Source organism: Mesoplodon densirostris, chromosome 16 (genome assembly GCF_025265405.1).
Source record: "Mesoplodon densirostris isolate mMesDen1 chromosome 16, mMesDen1 primary haplotype, whole genome shotgun sequence".
Taxonomy (NCBI): domain Eukaryota; kingdom Metazoa; phylum Chordata; class Mammalia; order Artiodactyla; family Ziphiidae; genus Mesoplodon; species Mesoplodon densirostris.
Window position 1 is genome coordinate 36,772,669 of NC_082676.1, and position 24,592 is coordinate 36,797,260.

Genomic DNA, 24,592 nt, shown 5'->3' on the forward strand with positions numbered 1-24,592 from the left:
AGGTCCTGGCGAGAGAGCAGCTGGTCTGTGTGTGGAAGGGTAGGGGCCGGGTACCAGGGCCTCAGACCAGGCCTGCCTTGCTTTAGAGCCCCTGTGGAGGGCAGCCCAGGGCTGGCAGGCAGGAGGTGAGGACTCCGGGGCAGTCTCCACCTTCACCAACCCACCGCTCCTCTGTGGGCCCCACCCTTTCCATCCACAAGACTGGGAAAAAACCCTTCTTTGCCTGTCCTGCTTCTTGGGAAATTAGAGATGCGAAATGGCTTTGGGAAAGGTTAAAGAGCTCTCTACAGGTCAGAGGTCACAAAGGTCAGAGGTCACTATGGGTTGGGGAGGGCAACATATGAAGGCACTCCCAGCTAGCAGGCAGACCATGGTAGATCACAGAACGGCCAGAGGTGGGGCTGCAGAGAGTTTAGCAAAGGCAGGGAGACGCAGATCTAACTGCTTGTGGGAGCTGAGGGCCTGCGGCAGGGACAAGAATGGAGAGGAGGGGAGGAGTCCGGCACCCCCAAGGAGCAAGCAATAGGTGTCATCTCTGAGCAGCCCTTCCACAATTCTGCTCACACTGATGCCCTTCTGCTCCTCTTGGGCGCCTTCCAGGCCTGCTGGAGCCCCTCCATCTCTTCTGAGAAGCCTCCTGGAGGCCCCCAGCTCCCCAGGGGTTAGTCCACAAGCTTTCGCAAAAGCCAGCAGCAGTCTTTGTTCTTTCAGCCAGACTGGGATCTGCCCTAACCTATGCCCCGGGTTTTGGGGCTGCAGAACCGAGCAGGGGTGAGGAAGACAAGGCTGTGTTCCCCTCCCCCCCCATCAGCCCTGTGTGACCTCTGAAGACCCCCCGGGTGGCGTCAGTGTCCCCATCACTGTGAAGGTGGGGAGGTGGGACCCGTGTTCGGGTCTTCCTTGCCCTGTAGCCCCGGGGCTATTTCCTGCACCGGAACGCTGGGGGGAGGGGGCGTGGTGCTCGCCCTTGGGATTTATGAGAACCAGACGTTGACTTCTCCCGTTGCGACATCTGGGCTTTCTCGAGACGCCCATTGTCCCCACGCCGGAGGGTCCGGGGCCCTCGCCGGGCGCCCACCCCACTACCCTACTACTCAGGCCACCCACCCGGCCTCCACCCGCCACGCTCCCGGGGCCACCACCCCCGGCTCCGGGGGACGCCTCTGCACGGCAGGGATTCCGGAGCCTGGCTTGGAGCCTGCTCCGCGAGACCCGGCAGCCGCGGACTCTTGCTCCAAATTCAGCGGCTGCAAGCCAGCTCCTAACCCCTCTGGGCCCCAAGGCTCGGCAGTCCAGCCGCCGCCACCGCCGCCACCCGGAGGCAGCGAGCAGCAGCGGCGGGCGCCGAACAGGCTCGTGCTGAGGGCGGGGGGCGCGGCGGGGGCGGGACCTGCCAGGGTCTAGGGGGCCGAGCCCGAGGAGGGGGCGGGGCCGGGAAGGCGCGCGCCGCACCGGCAGAGGGTAGGAGGGGGAGCGGGCGGGGCGCGCGCTGCGCGGGGCTGGGCTCGGAGCGCGCGGGGCTCGGCCGCCGAGCCGGGGCCGCGCTGGGCCAGTGAGGAGCGCACGAGCCTTCGAGGTTGTGGACGACGGAGGGAGGAGCCGCCGCCAACGCCAGCTCCCTCCCGGAGGGACCCCGAACACCCCGCTGGCCATGAGCAGCCGGGCCCCGGGAGGCCGGCCGCGGTCCGGGCAGCGCTCCTCCGGCGCCCCGGCCCTCCCGGCCACAGCTGCGCGCCTGTAGGTATGGCCTGCTTGTCCTCAGTTCCCTCGTCCCCCCGTCCATCACCCCGGACTCCATCCGTCCCTGAGGGCGCGCGTGTGTGTGCGCACTGCTGCTCTAGGGAGCGCGGCCGCACGCGCCCCGGTCCGCGAGTGTTGTCTTTGTGTGCGCGGGTGGGAGGGAGCGCGACGGAGGAGACGCGCCCCCGGCGGGGATCGACTCTCCGACCCCCATCCCGGGCCGGGCGGGAGTGGCGGGAGGGGCCGAGCCGCCTCCGGAGCAGCTGCGCCCAGGCCCCTTGCTGGGGCCAGCGCAGCGGGCCCCCTGAAGGAGGGGTCTCTGGCTGGGGGCTGGGGGTGGGGGATGGTGTAGCGCTGGGGTCTCTTCCCTGGGCTGCGGGGGGCGGGGGAGGGCCAACCTGGAAGGAGGGTGCCGGCCACGGGAGGGACCCTATCTAGACCACCGTCGCTGGGCCGGCACGCCCTCCATTTGGCCCAGGCCTTCTTTCTCACGGTCTCCATTCTCGACCCGCCCACCCCGGGAACTCTCCTGCAGCTCTGGGTAGGGGGGAGGATCTCTGAGGGTGCCGGAGAGGCCGGCGCCTTTAAGAAGGGGCGGGTTCATGCCCTCCATTCAGTCTCTTCGGCCTCGGCCATTGATGAACCTGCGGGCAGCGCGGGGCCCGGCACCGCGCCAAACCAGCGGGCCAAGACCGGGCAAAGGCAGGGACCCCAGCAGCCCACGAAGTGAGGACTTCAGGGGGAGAAGTCTGCAATGACTGGGACCCCTCAGGAGCCGCGCAGGGCTGACTGGACAGCCCCAGGAGTGACCGTGGACAAAGATAGGCCAGTTGGTGCAGGGGAGAGCCTCAGGGCTGGGAGTCAAACCTGGATTGAACACTACCTCTGCCCTTTGAGCCTCCATTATCTACCCCGTAAAATGGGGATGGTGCTGCCTACCTCCTAGCTGGGTGACCAGCAAGAGTTGCCCCCTCCAACACAGGTCGCTGAGCATGGGGTGAATGGGGACCCCTAAGAGAACGGAGGAGCCAGGGGATGGTTACCCTAAGAGACTTTGGCTGCCTCTGTTGGGGGGGTGGTGTTCTGAACCACCCCCCAACCCTGCCCCCCGCTTTGAACAAATCTCTTCCATCCTGGCCTCCCTGCTCCATCCAGGAGGCCATCGGCTGTGAGTGACCTAGAACCCTTCAGCTCTAAGAACTTTGGAGGAGGTCTGGCCGTGGGAGCAGTGGCAAGGTTCAGGGCGTTTATGGGGTTCTCAGAGACAGTTTCCCACAGACTGCTTCCTCTCCCCCTCTAGAGGGCATGAATGATGATGGGCCAGAGATCCTGATGCAGGATAATTGAATGATCCTGAGGATTCAAGAGTTAATGCATATGCTTTTCTTCTTACCCTTACTGTGGAAACTCTGTCTAAAATTTCTAGACCCCTCCTCCCTACTTTGTGGGTGTCCCAGGGAGAACCCACACACACACCCAAGGGTGAGCTTCCCTAGGATGTGGGACCCCCACTCAGGTGGAGTCTGGACCCCCAGGGCTGAGCATTTGGTTTCGAGCTGACTCGTGCCAGGCTAAGGGCCTCTGTGGCGTTTCTCATATAATCGTCACAACAACCCTGGGGGTTTGGTTCTATTATTATCCCCATTTTGCAGAGAAGGAAACAGATTCAAGGAAGTGAAATGACTTGCCCAAAGTCACTCAACCAACAAGCCGGGCTTCCAAATCACTTCTCTCTGGCAAGAATCTGGTTTCTACCTCCTGCACTGCCTGTCTATTCTGGGTTGTAGGGAATTGGGAGTTTAGGTATATTGGGCCTCCTGGCAGCTGTCCCCATGCCATTCGGGTCCAATCTTAGAGCCTGCCTCGCTTCCTGCTCTTTCACTGTGCACGTGGGGCCGGAGGGGCGGCAGCAGCTTTGGAAACTGGGGAGGTTTCTCTTCCCCACTCACCTGGGTGGGTCTGTTTTTATGGCTGTGCTCTGTCCCAGGGGAGAGCAGGGATGACTCTTCAACATCTAGAAGAGGTCACGGCCCACACCTGTTTGGGCAGAGTAGTGTGTGGGAGTACAGCATCTTTTGGCTCCTCTGGGTGAAGCAGGGTTTGGGCTCCATTCTCCAGATACTTCCGACCCTCTGTGTCTAGGCCCCACCTGGGGGCGGGTATAACACCCAGCTGGGGGCTCACGGTTTGGTAGAGAAGACAGGCCACAAGCCATGTGGTGTAGAGGGACGAGGGGCAGGGGGGGCAGAGTGGAGGCCGGGACAGGACAAAGTGGGGCATTCCCGGGGCCCCCTTGGGCTCAGGGACCTGCCAGCTACCGGGGCAGAGGAGCCGGTGGGGCAATGCCGGGCTGCATGTTGAGACTCCGAGCAGTGGACAAGCAGGGGTTGGAGGAAGAGGATGTATTAAAACTTGGATGTGGTGAGTTTGAGGTGTCTGGAGAGCAGACAGGCTGGGAGTTCAGTTGTTTGGGGAAAGGCCTGGGGAAGCTTTATAAGCATCCACAGTACCTGGAGTTCTGGAATACTCATAAACGAGGAGAGGCACTGGAGGTCTCAGTTAGGAGTCGCTGGTCTGTGTATCATGAAAAAAGCCAGAAGGCAGACTGGTGGGCTAAGTGGTTGAAGGGGATGTCTGGCAGATTTGGGGGGCTGGGCCATGGCCCAGGGAGGTCTGGGAGGGTTATGAATCAGGGCCTAGGTGAGATCCATGACACTGGGAGAGAGGGAGAGACTGTGAGGCTCAGGCCAAGGATGGAGAGGGGTTGGTGTGTCTGCTCTGCAATGCCAGGATGGCGGGCCAGTGCAGCTAGAGCCATCCCAGCCTGCTCTCCACCTACAGAGCCTGTCCAGGAGCTGTCCAGCACCAGGTGCTCCTGAAGGAGGATAGGCTTCCGTCCTGAGCCCCCAGGCCCCGGCTTAGCTTATTGTCCTGGGGCCCGCTCCCCACTCATCTGATGTCGACTTCCTGCAGGGCCCAGCCCTGGATTCCCCTGCCCTCCAGCCTGTCAGAGAGCCCTTTCCTCTGAGGATGGCCATCTCCTTTCCCCAGGCAGGGCCTGGGTCCCCCTACTGTGCCCTCAGAGGGAGGGCTCCCCAGGGACAAAGCCCTGCTGGGAGTAGCATGTGCTACAGAAAGGGACAGACCTGAACTTGGCTTCACACTCCCCCCTCACCAATCTGTGGCCCTGGACCCACCAGCATGGCTCCTGACACATGGTGGGAGTTCAGTACAAATCCAGTGAATGATGGGCCAGTCACCTCCCTCGCCAGAAGCTCATTTCCTCATCTGTATGACGGGAGAATCCTCACTTCCTGGCAGGGAAGATGTGAGGGGAGAAGGGTTTTAAACAGGGGCATAGCCCAATTGGATGTGAGTCCTAGAAAGGTGACCTTGGCCACACTGTGGAGCCTGGATTTGTCAGGGGTTGGGGGGGATCGTGGGAAACAAAGAGGCTTGGGAGGAGTCCTCTGCCCAGAGGAGTGGGAGGAAAAGCGGGAATGAATACGAGACATTTAGGAAGTAGAAGCAGAGGAGCTTTGATTTTTAAACAAGTTACGTATTTAATCCTCATGACAGCCCTTTGAGGTCAGTGCTCTTTTACCCTCTGTTTAACAGATGAGGAAACTGAGGCCCCAGGAGGCTGAGTCACACGGCTAGGAAGCAGAGGAGCTGGGATTCAAAGCCAGCCGGTCTGGCTCCAGATCTCAGGCTTTTAACCACTCCACTGTCCCATGTGTCAGATGGCCAGATGTGGAGGAGGGGAGACGCCCCGGCCACGGGGCCCCTGTGATGGAAGCAGCTGTCGGATGCAGCTGTGGGGCCCCCTTGGACCAGGGGTCTGCAGGTCCCAGAGCCAGAGGGGCTTGTCAAGCTCGGGGGCTCAGCAGAAGGGCTTCCCCACTCCCATGGTGGCAAAGGCTGGCAATTGTGTGGAAGGCGTGAGGGCACAGAGCTGCTCCGCCAGCTTTTAGCAGCCACCTCCCAGCGATGCTCCTCAGCACAGGCCTTGGACCACGAAGCAGGCAGGTCTGCGTGGGCGAGCAGGATGGTCCCACTTTACAGCTATGGAAACTGATACTCAGAAAAGCCAGGGCCAGCTGAGTCCCACACCGCCCCTCCCTCCCCTCACCCCGACCCCCACAAACAGGGGCAGAGTCCCAAGGGTTCTTAATCCACACCTGTCCCTGTCGCTAATCAGAGCACCCTCCTCCCCAGACCCACTCTGCAGCAAAGACCCAGTCAGTTCAAGAGTATTAAGACCAGAAATCATGCCCACTCCTGCCTCCTGCCAGGGTCATGGGTCGAGCACAGATATTCTGGGTGGGGAAGGTCAGGGAATTCCAGCTGCACATCCTTCTTGCAGGAGGCCTTGGTTCAGGGCCTGCCCTGTGGGGACACTTTTTGAGGGGGGTGGGGTGGGGTAGGGGGTAGACTTAAGAACCAACGCCCAAGTACCAACAGCGAAACACACTGAGCCCTGGGTACTCTGCCTCTGTCGCGGGCCCAAAGGTTGTCTGTGTGCTGCAGGGGCCAGGGTGCAGAGGGGCGACCGGGGGATACGGTCCCACAGAGGCCAGGAGGGCAGCTGGGAGGAGGCTTGGTGGTAAAGTGTGCGGTCGGCTGGGCTGGGCCAGGCCAGTGGTCCTGAGAAGCCCGGAGGACAGGACATTGGTGATCGTGGTAGGGGCCAGCTTCCTGGAGGGCAGGGGGCAGCCGAGGGAGGCCTTATCTCCTCTCCTTGTGTTGGGGAGACCCCAAGAAGAGGCCTCGGTTTACCCATCGTGAGTGGTTCGCGGTAGGGCAGGGGAGAGGGTGGGGAGCACTGTCCAGCCCAGCCCGGAACACAGCACAGAGGAGGATGCCGCCCAGGCCTTGCCCCCCACCCAGAGGGCAGCCTTTCAGGTTGCTGGGCGGCTGGTGTGCTCTGCAGGGCCTCCTTCCCTCCCCCTGGGGCTGGTTGTCTCCTGTGGTAGGGAGGCCAGCTCCAGCTGGGGCTCCCCGGAACACCCCCCACCTCCCCCGCAGGTGTGGGCCTGGACCCCGCCGGTGCCTCCCCACCCCTCCAGGCCGCTGCCCACTGTGCACTGGATCGATTGGGCACTGGCCCATTAGCGGGGTGGCTAGGCCGCCTCATTAATATTTTAAGGAATGACCTGGCCAAGGGGTCCGGAACTGCGTGCCACTGGGGGCTGATGGCTGGCTTTCTTTCCTCTTTTCCAATTGTCAGTGCTATTTTTACCACCGGAAGGCCAGCCGCCCCCTCTCCCAGGCGTCTAACCGGGTGGGGGTTGGGGGATTCTCCCGTCTGGTTCTTGGCGGAGGGGTTAGGAGAGTCCATGGCTTGGAAAGGCAACAGGCAGGGACTGGATTATGCTTCCCCTCCCCATCCCACCCCCTGCCCTTCCTCCGTGAAGCCCCATCCCATCACTCTCTGGCCCTGGCAAGATGGGAACAAAAAACATCGCTCCAGGAGGAGAAGCCAGACAGCCCAGCTGAGCCTGGAAGAACCCCAGGGTGATGGATTGGGGAGGGTAGTTTGCCCACCCAGGGCCGCTGGGGGGCCGCCACCTGATCCCCAGGCCAGGCGGAATGGGGGTGGGGCTCCCTTTGTCTCCACCAGAGTCCTCATAGAAGAAGCCCGTGAAGGTGAGAGGCAACCTCCTGCCTGCCTCTGCTCCCACCCCTAGAGGGACTGTAGGGCCCCAGTCTTCAGTGTCCAAGGGCCATGACAGGGGCCGCTGGAGGCCACTGCTCCAGCACCCCATGGGGAGCCGAGGCCTCGGGAGACATAGGGCCTGGCCCGAGACAGAGCCCACATCTCCCACCGGCCAGTCCATTGCTGTCCCGCACTGACTCGGCAGGTTTCTTCTGGCTCCCTGGGGCCAGAGGAGGGGGAGCTGGGACCCGGCCCATGGAAGCAAGAGGGCCAAGGACCACAGGGGCCATGGGAGCTCAGGATGGAAGAGCCAGTGTAGGGGGAAGGCTTCCTGGAAGAGGAGAGTGTTTTACATAGCCTAAAGGTGGGGCAGAATTTGACTAGTCAGCAGAGTGAGGAAGAAAGTTCCAGCCGGCTGGAGAGTGACACAGGCAGAGACTCAGGTGGAAATTCCCAAGGAGCCACTGGAGGAGGGAGAGCCCAGGGCCTGCTGGAGTCAATCCATAAACCTTCCCGGACAGGCCAGACAGTAGGAGCCCGGTGAGTTCGTCCACCCTGCTTCTGGTACCTCTGGGTTCCCCTCCCCCTGAGGCTCTGCTTTTCCCACATCTGGGTCTGTGGTCACCCGCAGAATGATTGATTGGGTGTCACACTGACTCGTCCCTGTAGATACTTCCTGGCTCCACCCAAAGGTTTGGAGAGCCCTAGTCCTGCCCACAGGTACACATGGATTATAACACAGCAGAGACCACTTCCTGTGCTGTCCTTCCAGGGAGGGGCAGCCCCTCATCCTCATTTTTTTTTTTTCTTCACCATGCCACGCAGCTTGCGGGATCTTAGTTCCCTGACCAGGGATCGAACCTGTGCTCCCTGCAGTGGAAACGCGGACTCCTAACCACTGGACCGCCAGGGGATTCCCTCATCCTCGTTTTTAAAGTGAGGAAACTGAAGCCCAGAGGCTGGAGTTGAGGTCAACGTCCTTCACCCAGAGAGCAGTGGGGTCAGGCCTGGAGCCCAGGTCAGCAGAGTCCCTGCACTCAATCTCCTCCCCAGTTCTGGCCCACGGGCAGTTGGGAACAGCACACCGTGCCCTGCTGGGGCTGAGCCGTCTTCCTCTTGGCTTGCGGCCTCCCCTCCACAGAGAGCCATGCCTGGGCCTCAGTCTGTAACTAGGGCTGGGGGTCCCGGGCTGGCCCGGCTGCTTGTGACTTCTACCCCTGGCTGTACAGCCCCTGCTACTTCTGTGTAGCCCCAGCTGGACCCAGGGGACAGTGAGGGCTGCTGTGCTGGGCGTCAGGCCCATAGGCTCCTGGCCAGTCAGCAAGCGGTCAGGGCAGGGGAGCGGGGAGGTCAAGGCAGCCCCAACCTCTGTGCTTCCCAGGCCAGTGCCTGCCTAGGACATGTGCCCCCTACACTTGGCAGATTCCTCTCCGAGTTCCACCCCTGCCTCCAGTGAGGCCTAGATGGGACCCTCCCCCCGCCCCCTCACCCAGTGAAAGCCTCTCCCCTGGGTCCTGTCCCTCCACTCTGCCCCTTCTCCTTGCCAAGAATATTCTCAACCAGTAGGAAGAGTGGGAGGGACCGGGATTGATGCTTGAGGATGTGGCACTGGGACCGACTTCCTCCCTGCCCCCACCTGCCCCATGGAGGGCAAAATTATGGCAAGTGGGGCATCCACACTTTGCTGCTGGCTCCAGTGCTAGCCCTTCCCAGGCTGCCCTGTCACCTAGTCTGACCCTCCTGGTGGTCTCAGGAGGGAGAGAGATGGCCCCAGTGGGGAGCACTGCCCTGCTGGGTAAATGGATGGGCTTGGAGCCCAGGGACGGGGCTTCACAAGCTCAGCTGCAGGGCCTCGTCCCCACTCCACCCTCAGAAATGCCCGCTCTCCACAGGTCAGGCCAAGGCCTTGGTGATGGTGGCAGGTGCATTCCTGCTTCCACCCCCATTCCGGGTATATGACTCAGGCCTGCCTTCTGCCCCCAAGGAGTGCCTGTGCCAGGTGGGAGACAGACATGGAAACAGATACCTGGGGCACCCTGCAGTGGGCGCCTCGCTAGAGGGATGCACAGGCAGGGACTGTGGGAGCTCAGAGGAAACACCTGTCGCCTGGGCTGAGGAGGCAGGGGAGATCAGGGAAGCCTTCCTGGAGGAAGTGGCCCCTGGATTCATTCTTGAAGGATGAGTAGGAGTTAGCCAGATGAGAAGGAAGTGCAGGGCAGGAGAAAGGCCCAGCATGAGCCATATTCATGGGTGCCTCAGCCCCTCCCCCATGTCCTGAAAAGTCTGCCTCCAAGTTACTGCTCATGGCTGCAGTGAAGTCACTCTTCATCCTCTTTGCCAGCATGAAGCCCAATGCAAGCCCCCACCTCCTCCAGGAAGCCCTCCGAGCTCCCTGCTACTCTTCCCCCAGTGCTGGGGTGAGAGCCTCTGAGGAGACCTGCTGGTTTGGAAGGAAAACTGTCCTCAGTGCTAAGTGGCCTCATCAAGTGGCCTGTTTCCTCCCTGGGGCTGTCCTGTGGTTATTGACTGCAGATCGATGGCCGAGGTTGCCCCAAGGTGAGAGGGAATTCCCACGGTACCCTATGGCCCAGAGGCCCCGCAGATGATCTCACAGAAGTGGGGCAGCTATTTTTACCTGGCGATTAATTACAGAGTTTGGATCCCAGAGGAGAGAGGAGATGGTGCTCCCAGGAGCTGTGAGGGAAGGGCCATGCTGAGAATTGTGGGGATCCTGGAAAGGCAGGCGAGAGCATGACCCCCTGTCTCAGTTCCCCTAACACTGGCCGGCCCCCTCAGACAGGGGCTCCCTAAGGCAGGGCAGGACCGCATCACCCCACTTCTTCTCCACCAGTAATTTTCACCCTGGTCTGTTGGGGAGGAGATGCATAAACAGAATGGCTGGTGCCCCCAGGAGTGATGGGGGATGAGGAGGCAAGGCCCCCAGATGACTAGACACACACCATGCAGTTTGGCGATCCGGAGTGAGAAAGCATGGAGGGGCCTGGGGATAGGAGGAGGATGGTGGGGTTCCCCGATCAGGGCCTCTTCAGGAAGGTCTGATTTGGATGGGAGCTCTGGAGGGAACAGGATTCCAGGAGGTGGGAACACAAGTAGAGCAGGCAGCCAGTCCACGGTGAGGGAAAGAAGTCTGAAAAGGCAGCGCCTTCAATGCCAGTATGAAAAACTGGTCATACTAGATCCACACTGGGAGGTGACCCCCAAAGTCTCAGAGTCAGCGTGAGAATCCCTGATCTGTCATTAACAAGCTGTGTGTTCTCAGGCCCCATGTGACGGCTTGCGCAGTGACAGCTGTGACATGCCTGGTGGGCTGAACATTCATTTGTTCATTCATTCATTCAGTGTTTACTGAGTGCCTGCCATGTGCCCAGCACTGTGGACACAGCCACATATGAGACTGTCAAAACCACTGCCTTGGGCTTCCCTGGTGGCGCAGTGGTTGAGAGTCCGCCTGCCGATGCAGGGGACACAGGTTCGTGCCCCGGTCCGGGAGGATCCCACATGCCGCGGAGCGGCTGGGCCCGTGAGCCGTGGCCGCTGAGCCTGTGCATCCGGAGCCTGTGCTCCGCAACGGGAGAGGCCACAGCAGTGAAAGGCCCGCGTACCGCAAAAAAAAAACGCTGCCTTGTGGAGCTGGCATTCTCCGGGGAGGGTGTGGTGCTGGGGGGGGGCGGTCCAGGGGGGGTGGAACAAGACCAAGCAAATGGATAAACAGAATGTCAGATGGGGATAAGCACTGTGGAGAAAAGTAAGCAGGCAAAGGGCACAGAGACACCAGCACTGGGTGGAGAATTTCTTATTCTAAATAGAGCGGTGGGCAAGGAGAGCTATCGGACAAGATGGTATTTGAACAGAAACCTGGAAAACGTGAGGGGGTGTGGGGAAAGGACATTCCAGGCAAGTACAAGAGAAAATCGCAAGTGCAAAGGCCCTGGGGTGGGACTCAGGTGTGACCAGAGCAGAGTGGGCAAGAAGAGTGGCGGGAGATAAGCTCAGAGAGTCAAATGGAGGCAGATCATGTGAGGCCTTGGGGCCCATGGGTAGGACTTTGGCTTCTACTCTGAGTGGGGTGGGAAACCATTGCAGGATTCTGAGCAGCGGAGGGCCTGATCTGTCTTATGTTTTAGAAATGACTGGGTTCCTGGGTGAAGAACAGGCTATAGGGGGTGAGGTCAGGTTCCGGGGGACCAATAAAGAGGCTGCTAAAATACTGCAGGCAGGAGAAAGGGTTGCGTGGGTCCCAGGACAGCAGCACGGATGGCAGGGAGCAGTGGAGGGGGTGGTGTTCTTGGTATACTTCAAAGGTAGAGCCAAGAGGATTGTGCATGACTTCTTCCTGTCCACCGAACTTTGGGGACCCTCAGAAGAGGGTACTCAGGGAAGTGAGGTCACTTGGAGGCTCACTGGGGACCCCATTTGAAGGCGTCTGTCATCCCAGCCTCCCTCGCCAAGCCCAGGAATGACCTTGGGGTTCCCTGAGACTGCTGTTTGAAGGAGAGTGCCCCTCTTGCAGACACGTGTCCCCCCTGCCTGGTTGTCCTCCTCACACATTGAAGCTGCTCTGAAAGGCTGCACACAGCCCTGGGGGAGTGGGGCAGGTGGGCTCTCTGGACATGGGTCAGGAATTCACTCACTCGCTCCTCTCGCCTGCAGCCTCCGGGGGCTGCGATGGGACGGGAGCCATGAATGGTGCCGCCCCCGGCCTCGCCGCCGCCGCCGCCCCGGTCCCGGTTCCGGTCCCGGACTGGCGGCAGTTCTGTGAACTGCACGCGCAGGCGGCCGCCGTGGATTTCGCGCACAAGTTCTGCCGTTTCCTGAGGGACAACCCGGCCTACGACACGCCCGACGCCGGGGCCTCCTTCTCCCGCCACTTCGCCGCCAACTTCCTGGACGTGTTCAGCGAGGAGGTGCGCCGCGTGCTGGTGGCCGGGCCGGCGCCCCGGGGAGCGGCCGAGCCCCCAGACGCCATGGAGCCCGAGCCCTCGGGGCCCCCGGCGCTCAAAGCCGCGCCCTACGGCCACTCGCGGAGCTCCGAGGACGTGTCGGCGCACGAGGCGGCCAAGGCCCGCGTCCGCAAGGGCTTCTCGCTGCGCAATATGAGCCTGTGCGTGGTGGACGGCGTGCGTGACATGTGGCACCGGCGCTCCTCGCCCGAGCCCGATGCCGCCCCGCGGGCCACCGAGCCCCCAGCCGAGCCGCGCGACAAGTGGACGCGGCGCCTGCGGCTGTCGCGGACACTAGCGGCCAAGGTGGAGCTGGTGGACATCCAGCGCGAGGGCGCGCTGCGCTTCATGGTAGCCGACGACGCGGCCGCGGGCCCCGGGGGCGCCGCCCAGTGGCAGAAGTGTCGCCTGCTCCTGCGCAGGGCCGTGGCAGGCGAGCGCTTCCGCCTAGAGTTTTTCGTGCCGCCCAAGGTGAGTGCCCACCCCCACCTGGGGGGACCGTGGAGGGGCTGGCTTCGGGGACCGCACTGCCTGATCTGATCGGCAGGATGGAGTATTCAGGGTCAGGAACCTGGGATGCCAGGGGCCCCCCTGTGCCTCTGGGACAAGTCACCCCTCAGGCCCTCTTTTTCTGCCTGTGAGGTGTCAGAAGGGCCCTCTGGCTACAGAAGGGGTTCTGGGTACTGTTCTTGGAGGTATTGGAGAGCCTGGCTGCCTGGACTCCTCTTCCTCACCTGGGGCCCCTGGGTGGCTGGAGCCTCCCCAGAGAGGAAAGCAGGCAGTGACATTGGCACACTCACAGAGGGCCTGCCGGAGGTATGCATCTGGCTCGGGGGAAATCTGCTTGTCCTCAGCTTGGCTGCCACGCTCCAGCCCAGCCCCTGCCCAGGTGGCCCCTTTCCGGCCCAGATTTCAAAAGCTAAGCTTCTAGCTGTCACCAGCATGGCCGCTCACCTAAGTGCACTGTGCCCTCCCCTCTCTTGGGGGCTCAACATCAGAGCCCTGAGGGCAGCTTTGGGTCTCCTCCACGGGAGCAAATCCGCCTTGTTTGGAAAGAGGGAATAACTCTAACAATAGTGCCTGCTTTCTGAGAGCCCTCATCCTCCCAGTTGCCCCGGCAAGGTGGGCAGCATGGTCCCCAGGTCACAGAAGAGAAGGGAATGAAGGGAGGGGGTGTGGCCTGCCCAAAGTCACGCAGCTCGCGGGAAGCGGAGCTGAGCTAATTATACCCATCACCCTGGTGGCCGCGGGAATGAAAGGAGCGTGGAGGTGGGAGCTCCTTGTGCACTGGGAGGTGTGGAAGGGTGGGAGGTTGTCCACCTGGGGCCCTCACCCACCTCTGGGCCCATTCTTTCCTCACTGTCTTTAGCCACCCTGCGTCTCGCCTCCTTCTCCATCTCCCTTTCTGTCGGGACTGTGGATGCTCCCCCTTGCCTTTCTCCCCTGGAGGTGCAGGGTGTGGGCTCCCCAAGGCTGGGTGCCCGTGAGCCGCATGAGAGGTGATTTCCCAGGGACACGCTGACTCTCTGGAGAGCTTTCTCCCCAAGTCCCAGGATGCCCAGACTCACCAAGGACTTTTTGCCTGCCCAGGCCCCCACCTTTAGGTCCCTGAGAGAGTCATAGACCACTAAGTCCAACTCCACCGTTTGTCAGACAGGGAGACCGAGGCCCAGTGAGGGGTGGGAAGTGGGGTGGGGCTTCAATGCCTCTGGGCCCTGAGTGGCAACCACAGCTGCTCAGCTGTAAATAGCATGTCTGCTGCCCGCGAGGGAGGGGACACAGCAGCCGGTGCCCTCTGCCTTAGTCCACCCCCTGCAGCCCACCATTCACCGCTGGCAGAGGGCAGGCTTCCTGAGGGGTCACTTTCCCAACCTCTGAGAAAGGCAGGTGGGTTCCTATCCTAGATCTGGCCTCAGACCCTCCTTTTTTCATGCAAATGTTTGTGAATTCAGGAGTGAGCCAGGTGGGAAGCATGCCTGGTGAGGGCTCAGGTCCGGTTTCCCAAATATGTTTGGTTCCAGGGTGTATGAGCCCCACGGGGAGCCCCTGCTGACACTCCCCCTGCCTTTGAGTCCCGTTCACCCCCCCGCAGTCCAGATTTCTTCCTCCTCTTGCCCCTGAAGGCCTCGCTGCATCCTTGGAGCAGACCGGGGCTTGGGGTCTGCAGGCTTAGGGGCTGTTTCTGGGACCCTCAGACTGCTCTTTCACACAGCCCCGTGTGTCAGGCTTCCAGCATCCTGCCCTCTCGCTCACACAGCAGGAAAAGTCTCCTGGACCCCAGGTGCCCTCATAGCCCTAGGCCGGCCAGCCCTGGGACCCAGGGAGCAATGATGCTGGCCCCCTGCCATTAGGGAACCACCAGGCAAGTGATATTTGCTGGACTGGATGGTAAAATAAACCTCAGTGGGGTGAGCACAGGATGCTCTGGGGGCCACAAGGAGGAGAAGCTTCATAAGTGTTCACCAGGTGGCAGGGCCCCAGGACAGGCATTTCTGGAGACTCAAGCTGAGTGAGCCAAAGTCTGGGGTCGTGAAACAGCCTGACGGCTCCGTCCAGGGAAGTGGTAACAGTGAGCTGGAGCCAGGTGAAAGGCAGCTAGGTAGGCCAGGACAGACGGGCCTCAAGTGCCAGGCAGAGGAATCACCGCCTGTGGCCAGCGGGAGCCCAGCGATAGTTCCTAGACCAGCCTTCACTGCAGACCTGTCTGCTCCACCCACTCCAGGACCGCGGCCCCTGCCCCGCTGGCTGGCTTGATGGCCTGCCATGGTCAGCCAAGCTTCGCAGTCACCGCCCCAAGCACAGCCCTGCTCTGCTGGATGGCAGCCAGTGCTGCCAGGAATTCCCATCCGCCTGCCCACCCAACGTGTGGCCCTTCCCTTTCCTCCTAAGAAAGCCCCTGTCCCAAAGCCCAAGCCCTGCCAGGAATCTCAGTCTCAAGGCAGCCCCAGGGGGCCTTCATGCCAGGGCCAGGAGCTTTGGGGCAGAGTGGGGGGTCCAGGCACAGAGTGGCCGTCCCCAGGAGTCCTGCCAGCTCACCTTGGTTAAATCCCACACTGGTCCCTTTTCCTCCACCTAGAGCACGGCCTGCCCGGCTCCAGGAGTCCTGTTCTGAGTTGAGGCTCCAGACCTGTGCTGTGGAAAATCTAGTCTGAAGGAGGAGATGAGCATTTTTTTTTAAATGAACTAGAATAGAATAGAAAATATCACACTCCCATCACACAGCCAGGGTAAATATTGTCTGGTGAAACATGTGTTTCAGAGATATTTTTACCTGTGTGTGTGTACTGGGTCACAACGTCAAGTGAATTTCTTACTATGGGTCAAGGTGAAAAATGTGAAAACCACAGATCCAGTAGGTGCGCTGGGCGGAAGGGCAGCTGGGGCAGAGTTCACCCCCTCAGGGCTCAGAGGTGGGAGACTCATGTCAGTCCCAGCTCTGTCCCTGACTTGCTGTGTGACTATATGGGGAGGTCCCTCTGTTTCCCAGGAAGTCCCTCAACTTACCCATCTGTGAAATGGGGATTGGGACACCTCTGTGCCAGGGCTGCCTGACATCCTAAGCTGAGGGCTGCTCTGACCTCTGGGAGTGGGGAGGGGGGAGAGGGCTTCTGGAGGCCCTGGGGCCACTGTCTCACTGCCCTTTCCTCTGGCCTCCCAGGCCTCCAGGCCCAAAGTCAGCATCCCTCTGTCGGCCATCATTGAGGTCCGCACCACCATGCCCCTGGAGATGCCGGAGAAGGACAACACGTTCGTGCTCAAGGTGAGCCCCACCCCGGGCCCCACAGATCCCTCATGGGTGGCAGAGCTTGAGGGCAGTGTCGGGGGAGGTGAGGGTAAAGGACCAGCAGCAGGGCAGGGGGAGGGAGCCCTGGTTGGGGGTCCCAGGATCCTACGCAGATGTCAAGCACGTAGCTAAGAAGTGAATCCTGGCCTGGGCTCCAAAGCCAAATGCCCCAGGTGTCGTCCAAATCCACCGTGTGCGGCCCCGTTCCCATTTCCTCCTGCGCCTGGGTGAAGGTTCTGAGTTTCACTTCCTCCCCTCCCTTCCCCCACTGGAGTCAGCAAGCACCCACCCCACAGGCAGGAACTGGTAGCCAGCCTGCAGCCGTTATGCAAATGCTCCTGTCACCAGCGCTGGAGTGTGGGAACCTGCCTGGTCCCACAGAGGGCACAAAGGCCCTGAGGGTGGGCAGGGAGGCACCCCAGTGAGTCTGGGGGCAGCTCCTCTTTTTCCCAGGCTCCACATCACTGGGGTGGCCTGCTTGGGTTGCTGAGGACATGGCTCCAGGCTGCCAGGGCTGTGGCCCTGTGCCTCCTTGGAGGATTAGAGGATGTTTGCGAGGCCAAGTCCCCAAGGAGGCCTGGTTCCACCCACCCAAAGCTGCCTGGAGGCCCCCCCGCACCTCCTCTCCAGGCTCCCGGTTGGGTTTATGTTTTTACTGTCCCTGTTTGTTTAGTCATGAACTCTCTTATTCATTTAGCAAACATTTGCCAACCCCATACCCTGAGTCACCCCAGGCGGGGGACTGAGGACACGGCCCCTCCCTGCCTGGCACTCTCATCTGCTGGATGAGACAGGTCAGAGCCTCGCCCCCGACAGCTGGGTGGCCTCTGTGTCTCTCATTACACTCAGGAGCCCTGAGGCCAACGGGCTCACCTGCCGGCCCGCTGGGGGCCTCAGTTTCCCCATCCGTTCAGAGAGGGGATGAAGGCAGTTCCGAGGACCATCCCAGCTCTGAGATGCTGGGAGTCCAACTGCTCTTTACTGAGACACGCGACAAGAAGCTCAGAGCCCAGGCCTTGGCCTTAGAGACCTGGGTTCAGGTCCCAACACCTCCACTGAGTGCTAGTGTAACTTTGAGCGAGTTATCTGACCTCTCTGAACCTCTGTCTTCTCATCTGTACAATGGGCAAAGCATCACCTCCCTCATGGGGCTGTTGGGAAGAGTTCATCAGACAATGCATGTGCAGGATCACACTCTGGGCCCGGCTTTCTCCTCCTTGTTTCCCTTCTGGAGGCTTCTTATCCCAGGGGTGTGGCCACAGAGGCGGAGTTCCAGGCTCAACGGCGTGTGGGCCCTCAACTCAGTGCTGGGCCAGCCGGCCCCTCACAGACTTGAGGGTTGTGATGCCCTTCCACCCCACCTCCTCATCCCTTACCCGGCCAGCATGGCCTCCTCCAGGGCTGCACCTCCAGGGCCTGAGGACCTGAGCTCAGCAGGGCTGGACATCATCTCCATGATCCCCAGGGGTGGGCCCAGGAGGAAGGGGCTGCTGAGAGTGTGGGCTCTACCCCGGGACCCCATTGTCTTCCCTGCTGCCCTCACCAGTGAGCCCCCAAGGGGGAGGGGCTCCGGAGCCTTCTGCTGAGGGTGCTGACTGTGATCTGGACTCTTGCCACCCCCTCCCCAGGTGGAGAACGGAGCAGAGTACATCCTGGAGACCATCGACTCCCTGCAGAAGCACTCGTGGGTAGCTGACATCCAGGGCTGTGTGGACCCTGGGTGAGTGCCCAAGTGCTCCTGGGATGGGAAGACGGGGTGGGGGGGCCTCGCTCGGCTGTGCCCTTGGTCCAGCCTTCACGGGGAGCAGCTTCCTGGTGAGGGTAGGAGCTGAGCTTGACACATGGGCTTTTCTCATTGCGGTCCCATCCAGGTGGGTGCTGGCCGGATCACCCACACCCCCATTCCCAGCAGGCTCTGTAGGTTTAGGGTCTGGGGACCTGGAGTGAAGTTGAATCAAGTCTTGTTCTCACTCCAGGGGAGGCTGAAACCACTAGGAGAGGGGTAGTGATGGGGTGAGCCCAAAGTGCCAGGGGTGGGGGACCAACCGGGAGGCCCCTAATCCAGTCCTGGGGCTCCGAGAAGCTGTCATGATAGAGGTGCCCCCCTTCTCTGCGGCTTAAACAAAGGGCAGGCCTGAGCCTGGCAGAGGGGACTGTGGGCGGCAGGGAGGAGGGCAGAGAGAACAGCCCAGCAAAGGCTGTGGACGTGTGCGAGGACCTGGGACTCGCAGGGAATGTCAGGGCCCTCGGGTGACTGGAATTAGAGCCGATGAGGAGGAGACTTCTGTGGGAGCCCCGGAAGCTGGTAGGTCGGGGCAGTGGGGGGCCATGGCTAGTAATAAGCAGAGGGCAGCTATGGTCAGCTGTGTGCAGGAAGAACAGCAGGGAGGCTGGCTGCACCATGCGGGAGAGATCCCGAGGCCAGAAGGAGGAGGGGCAGGCAGGCCAGCCAGCTAAGCATTTGGCAGCCAGATACTGGGGTGAGCCAAGCCCCGGGGGAGGGGCTGCTGCCTTCTAATTAACAGCTTCGTTTAAGGAAGCACAATTAAAGTGCTGAGCGCCTCCCAGCACCCCCCAACCCCGCCACCCCCATCTCCAAAATGGTCGTTATCCCTCCCCTGCCACCCTCCCAGCCATCGGCTCCGCACACTCGTTCCCCAGCCCTCGTGAAGGTGAAGCTCACTTTGCCGTACTTCAGAGCTGACACAGATGGGGAGACAAAGGCCCAGGGAAGGGAGCTGGCCCCGGCCCCGCCCACCACCACGCCCTGCCCCTGTATGAGGGCCTCCGTGGGATCCTAGGAGGAGGGCCGCCTGTCATGGGTTAGGGGGCAGGGGTCATGTGACCTCCAGGAGAGCTGCACGCACCAGGAGACATCTCCATATGGCCCGGTCACTCACATGGTGGCCACAGAGCAAGCTGAGGGTGTGACAGAGGGACGTGAAGGCAGAGGGACAGGGCTGATGCTGGCCGTGGGACTGTCTGCCACTGCCTGGCTCCACGAGCAGCCTGTGGTCCGAGCCCCATGGCAGGACATGGTTGCGCTTTCTTTCCTTCACAGGGACAGTGAGGAAGACGCCGACCTCCCCTGTGCCCGGGGAAGCTGTCTGGCCAGCCGTGTGGCCTCTTGCAGCTGTGAGCTCCTGACGGATGGTAGGTGGGGACAGAGCTGGCTGGAGTAGTGGAGGGCAGGGTCGGAGGGGACGGTCGCTCAGAGATGGTCAGACAGACAGACGTGCTTCTCACCTGCCATTTCTCCAGCAGCGGACGTGCCCCGGCCCCCAGAGACAACGGCAGCCGTGGTGACAGCCCCACACAGCCGAGCTCGAGATGCCGTCGGGGAGTCCCTGGTCCATGTCCCGCTGGAGACCTTCCTGGAGACCCTGGAGTCCCCAGGTGGCAGCGGCAGTGACAGCAATAACACAGGTGCAGTGGGGCTGCACTCTTCCCGCTGCCCCTCCCTGCGCCCCCGCCCCAGGCCACAGGCACCCCCAGGCCTCTCCCAAGCCCTTCCTGAGCCTCAGAAGCTGTGACATTTCATCCCACTGGGTCCTTTGCACAGCTACTCGGTTGTTCTGGCTTTTGCAGGCTAGTCCGGGAACGTGACCCCTCCCACGGGCCCTGGTTTCAGTAGAAAACGCTCACAGAAAGGGGTGCAAAGGGTTGTAACGAGGGCTTGGGGACACAGACACTTGATTTGTTCCCAGGTTTGTTGCCGACGTAGAGGGTGACCCCAGGAAACTAAGTGATCCCACCAAACCAGAGAAAATTGGACGATGATTATGAAATAAGCATATTCTGATGTTATACATACAAGCAGATACAGCTGGGGTATTGAGGAGTTTTGTTACTGGTTCAGGAGGTGCAAGAACATTTCATATATGTTATGTGAGAACAGAAACCATTTGCCAATTGCTTTTTTTTTTTTAATTAATTAATTAATTTATTTTTGGCTGCGTTGGGTCTTTGTTGCTGCGTGCGGGCTTTCTTTAGTTGCAGCAAGCGGGGGCTACTCTTCGTTGCGGTGGCTTCTCGTCGCAGAGCATGGGCTCTAGACGCGCGGGCTTCAGTAGTTGTGGCACGTGGGCTCAGTAGTTGTGGTTTGCGGGCTCTAGAGTGCAGGCTCAGTAGTTGTGGCACACAGGCTTAGTTGCTCCGCAGAATGTGGGATATTCCCAGACCAGGGCTCAAACCTGTGTCTCCTGCATTGGCAGGCGGATCTTAACCACTGCGCCCCCAGGGAAGCCCCACCAATTGCTATTAATGGTCTATCCTTGAGACAAAAGGCACCCATTCCATCATTTGATACATTCTTATCATTAAGCTATTTGCTAAACCGGTTTGTAGTTTAAATCTACATTCTCTTATTCTATCATTTTCTCTTCTCTGTGCCTCAGTTTACCTCATATGTTTAGTGGGTGGGTCAGCTCCCTGCCTCATTCTAAATTATTCAGCAGCATCTTACATGCAAAAACCCAACAAGATGATGCATCCCTTTTCTCGTTGATGTGCCCCCTCTCTCCCCCACGCCTCTCACACTGTCATCCCTCTGCAGTGGAGGACGGAGCAGAGCCGGAGCCCGGGGCTGAGCCCGAGCTGGAGCTCTCTGACTACCCCTGGTTCCACGGGACACTGTCACGGGTCAAGGCAGCTCAGCTGGTTCTGGCAGGCGGGCCCCGGAGCCACGGCCTCTTCGTGATCCGCCAGAGTGAGACTCGGCCTGGGGAGTACGTGCTGACCTTCAACTTCCAGGGCAAGGCCAAGGTAAGTCAGGGAAGGCAGGGGGCACAGGGGGGAAGTATCCAGCCCAGGGGGAGGCGGGCTGAAGTGGCCCTGGTCCTGAGGCTGCACCTGCGCCCAAGAGGAGGCTCCATGGGTGTAGGGGTGGCATGGCTTCCCACAGGCCAGGCCTACCCCTGGCCATGCCCCGAATCACTCGCATCCCTCCTGCACCTCTCTGTGGGGCTACAGTCTGCCCCAGACATGGCTTCGCCATTATCCGATGGGGAAATCACCTGCTGGTGGCCGAGCCCCCAGGAGGCTGGGCCCTTCTGAGGGTTTGACTTTGACCCTGTGCATTGGGGATCACGTAGCACTAGGGCTTCTGAGAGTCTCCACCGAGAGCCACCTCAGTACAGGGCTGGGGTCAACCAATGCTCCACACACCCAACAGCCCTTCTTGTCCCCTGCTCAGCACAGTTCACCAGCCCCTCGTGGTCCCCAGCTGCGGGCCAGGCCTGTGCTCAGACCAGGCCAGGGGATGTGGAAGGGAACCACATGCAGTGGGCCCTAGAGAACCAAGCAGAAGAGGAGGAGCTGGGCCCGGCAGGAGGGCTGCAGAGAATGGGGGGCCAGAGGAGGCTCCTGACCCCACCAGCCAGAGTAGGAGAGGATCTTGACCTGAGATGTGCAATGGACAGAGAATCCTTGAGGTGAAGACAAGTGGAAGGGTGGTCCAGACAGGGCAGGGCCAAAAAGGCACGACTATGAACCCAGAAGCCGGGCTCTCAAGGAACGGCACTGCGTGCTGATAATGACCTAAGGCACAAAGGAAAACATGACAGAAAGTCCAGTGACCGTGGGGGGGCTTCAGTGTGACAGAGTGAGCAGGAACCTCAAACTCCCCTCCGCCCCATCCCGAGTTTCCGCTAAGGAAACAGACACAGCCCTGGCTCCTCCCAGGACACAGTTTCCATCAGTCCTTGCTGGAGGAGGGGGCACCCTAGGACTCCTGCTCCAGGCTTGCACTGGTAGCCAGTGTCCCAGCCCCCGGCTGGCCCGGCTCAGGCCCTCCCCTGGCCCCATGGGCAGCACTTCCCTGGGGACACCTCCTTGGAAAGCAGCTGCCCTCACCAGTTCCTCTGACAACCAGGCGCTTTACGCTGTCCCTGGCAGCCTGACCCGGAGTTTACTTCTCAGCCAGCACGGCCCCAAGGCAGCCTCCTAGGAGGGCCCGGATCTGATGCATGCCCAAGCCAGAGGCTCGGATGGTGCCCAGCCCACCGTGGGGCATGGGGCAGGCGGGTGGGGTCGGGGGGTGGGGTCAGGGTGTTTGGTAGGGGAGACAGAGCGGGAGGCTCCACTCGTTCCAGGGCAAAAGCCAGCCGTGAACTTTGTACTCACCACAGCCGGTGCCTCTCAGAGTACGGTGTCCGTCCAGAGTCCTGTGCAGAGCTGGAGAAGTTAGTGGTGGGATAGAGCAGCTTCCTACTCATACACCTCCCGGGAAGGAAGACCTCTGCCTTACGAGGCCTCCCTTTTCACCTTCAGATAAGAAATGTCTGGAATGTTTTTCCAAAGACTGAGGGGCACATGCTCCCTGGGGCCCAGCTCTGCCCTGGGTCTCTGTCCCCAAAGCCCCCCCCACCCCGACTTGAGGCTGTGGTGTGACCCCACTATGCTGTTCCTTTTGGGCTGAGCCCCTGCCCTGGGCTGCCATGAGCGCTCCCTGGGTTTGCCCACACTGTTCTGGCAACTTCTGGCCCTGCTGAGTGGCAGAACTCACTCATGGGAACACTCCCCTCCTCCCCAGGGTTTCTCTCTCCTGTACTAGGAGGCCAGCTCCCCCGTCCCCTGCACCCTCCTGTCATCACCCCTTTTGCCACACACACCCCAGAGACGGCCACTCTTCCCCTCGTGAGATACACCACGGAGCAAAAAAGGGCTGAAGCCAGAGACCTGTGGCCCCTCCCTCCCTGAGGCGCCTGGCCCAGGTGGGCGCTGTTCCTCCGCGCTCCACGCTCTCCCGCTGCAGCACAGTTGAGTAGCATCTGCAGCCATTCCTCCCCAGCCACCCTGGGGGTTGTTTCCAGCCTGCTGGGCTTTGCCTGTACCGGGACAGTGGGCAGACCCCTAGCTGCTGGGGTGGGAGGGTCATCCAAACACGAGTTCTCTTCCTAGCTCTGTGCTCTGCGGCTGTGGGCAAGTCTCTCCCTCCCTATGCCTGGGTTTCCCCATCTCTAATATGGAGGCTGTAATCTCTACCTTCTAGGGCTTTTGGAGACTAGGGATGGAGGGGGTGTGTGAAGGGCCTGATGTGGGTGCTCCCAGCATAGGGACAGATGCATGCTCCCTCCAGTTGCAGCCTGGCTCTGTGGCCCTCATTCCCCATCCCCGCCACAGGCATGACCCCCCCTAAGATGGGCTCATGTGTGAGGGGCCCCCACTCTGACACCACCCCTGTGGCCTCTGTGAGACCTGGTCCTCCCCGTGACCTTCCAAGGCACTTGCCAAGCATGGGGCCAGTCTGGGACCCCCGCACCCCACACTGACCACACCCATCTATGCCCACAGCACCTGCGCCTGTCCTTGAACGGCCATGGGCAGTGCCACGTGCAGCACCTGTGGTTCCAGTCTGTACTCGACATGCTCCGCCACTTCCACACCCACCCCATCCCGCTGGAGTCCGGGGGCTCTGCAGACATCACCCTTCGCAGCTATGTGCGTGCCCAGGGCCCCCCACCTGGTAAGACGCCCCTACCTGGCCCGTGCAAATAGACAGGTGGGCAGTGGGGGAGGGCATCACCCTCAGGCTGCCACCCTGCTAGACCCAGTGGGATGATCACCCGGTCTTGGGCAAGTTGTAAGCAACCCGGCCATCAGGATTGGCGGGAGAGTGGCAGCCCTGAGGGATCCGTGTCCTGAGTAATTCCCGGCAGGTGGAAGGGGGTGGAGTCCCTTAGATCCCTGCACAGGTGGGGCTCAGCGCTGAGCTGTTGAAGGAAGGAAGCCTTGGAGGGGTGAGTGAGGGTGCCCGGCACGCGGGTGGAGCGCCGTTTGCGTGTGTGCGCTGCCGCCTGTACCATGACTTTAGTTATCGGGGAGGTGGGCTGGAACCCGGTGCACTGAATTCGGGTTCCCGGCTCCCTGTGTGATGCCAGGCCACCCCGTTCCTCCGGGGCTCTGGCCCCTGTCTGCACGCCGGGACTGGGGGGTGGCGGGGGGGAGGCCAGGGCCCAGGCTTGGCGCTGACGGCCCGCGGTCTCCCGTTGCAGACCCAGGGCCCTCGCCCAGCGCCGTGCCCGCGCCCCCCGTCTGCTGGAGCGAGCCGGCCGGCCAGCACTACTTCTCCAGCCTCGCCTCGGCCGCCTGCCCGCCCGCCTCGCCCTCGGAGGCCGGCGGCGCCTCGTCCTCATCCGCCTCGTCGTCCTCAGCAGCGTCTGTGCCCGGCGCCTCGCGTCCCGTCGAGGGCCCGCTGAGCGCGCGCAGCCGCAGCAACAGCGCCGAGCGCCTGTTGGAGGCGGCGGGCGGGGGCGCCGACGAGCCCCCAGAGGCCGGGCCGGGAGAGGGCGCCCGGGGCCGCACGCGCGCCGTAGAGAACCAGTACTCCTTCTACTAGGCGGGCGCGGGCGGCGCCAAGGCCCTGGGGCCACCCGGACCCGCCCGGCCGCGGGGCGATGGCCCACGTGGCCGTCCGTCCCACGGACCCTGCCGGCTCCCGCCCAGCGC

At 61.4% G+C, this 24,592-nt stretch overlaps 1 protein-coding gene across 1 annotated transcript; it reads left to right on the plus strand.

Moving 5' to 3' along the window:
• The first annotated feature begins 1,639 nt into the window (after nucleotides 1-1,639).
• SH2B2 (SH2B adaptor protein 2) lies at nucleotides 1,640-24,592 on the plus strand. The gene is made up of 9 exons (XM_060078457.1): nucleotides 1,640-1,741; nucleotides 12,071-12,831; nucleotides 16,019-16,120; nucleotides 17,773-17,864; nucleotides 19,206-19,297; nucleotides 19,406-19,570; nucleotides 20,700-20,908; nucleotides 23,438-23,609; nucleotides 24,139-24,592. The coding sequence occupies exons 2-9, from the start codon at nucleotides 12,100-12,102 to the stop codon at nucleotides 24,480-24,482; spliced, it is 1,908 nt and encodes a 635-aa protein (XP_059934440.1). The 5' UTR covers nucleotides 1,640-1,741; nucleotides 12,071-12,099; the 3' UTR covers nucleotides 24,483-24,592.

Excerpts from the sequence above, each read along its gene's own strand:
- SH2B2 (XM_060078457.1), top strand. The coding sequence starts at position 12,100 with ATGAATGGTGCCGCCCCCGGCCTCGCCGCCGCCGCCGCCCCGGTCCCG. Across the intron at positions 12,832-16,018 it reads AGTTTTTCGTGCCGCCCAAG|GCCTCCAGGCCCAAAGTCAG; the intron begins GTGAGTGCCCAC and ends CTGGCCTCCCAG. Across the intron at positions 19,571-20,699 it reads CAGTGACAGCAATAACACAG|TGGAGGACGGAGCAGAGCCG; the intron begins GTGCAGTGGGGC and ends ATCCCTCTGCAG.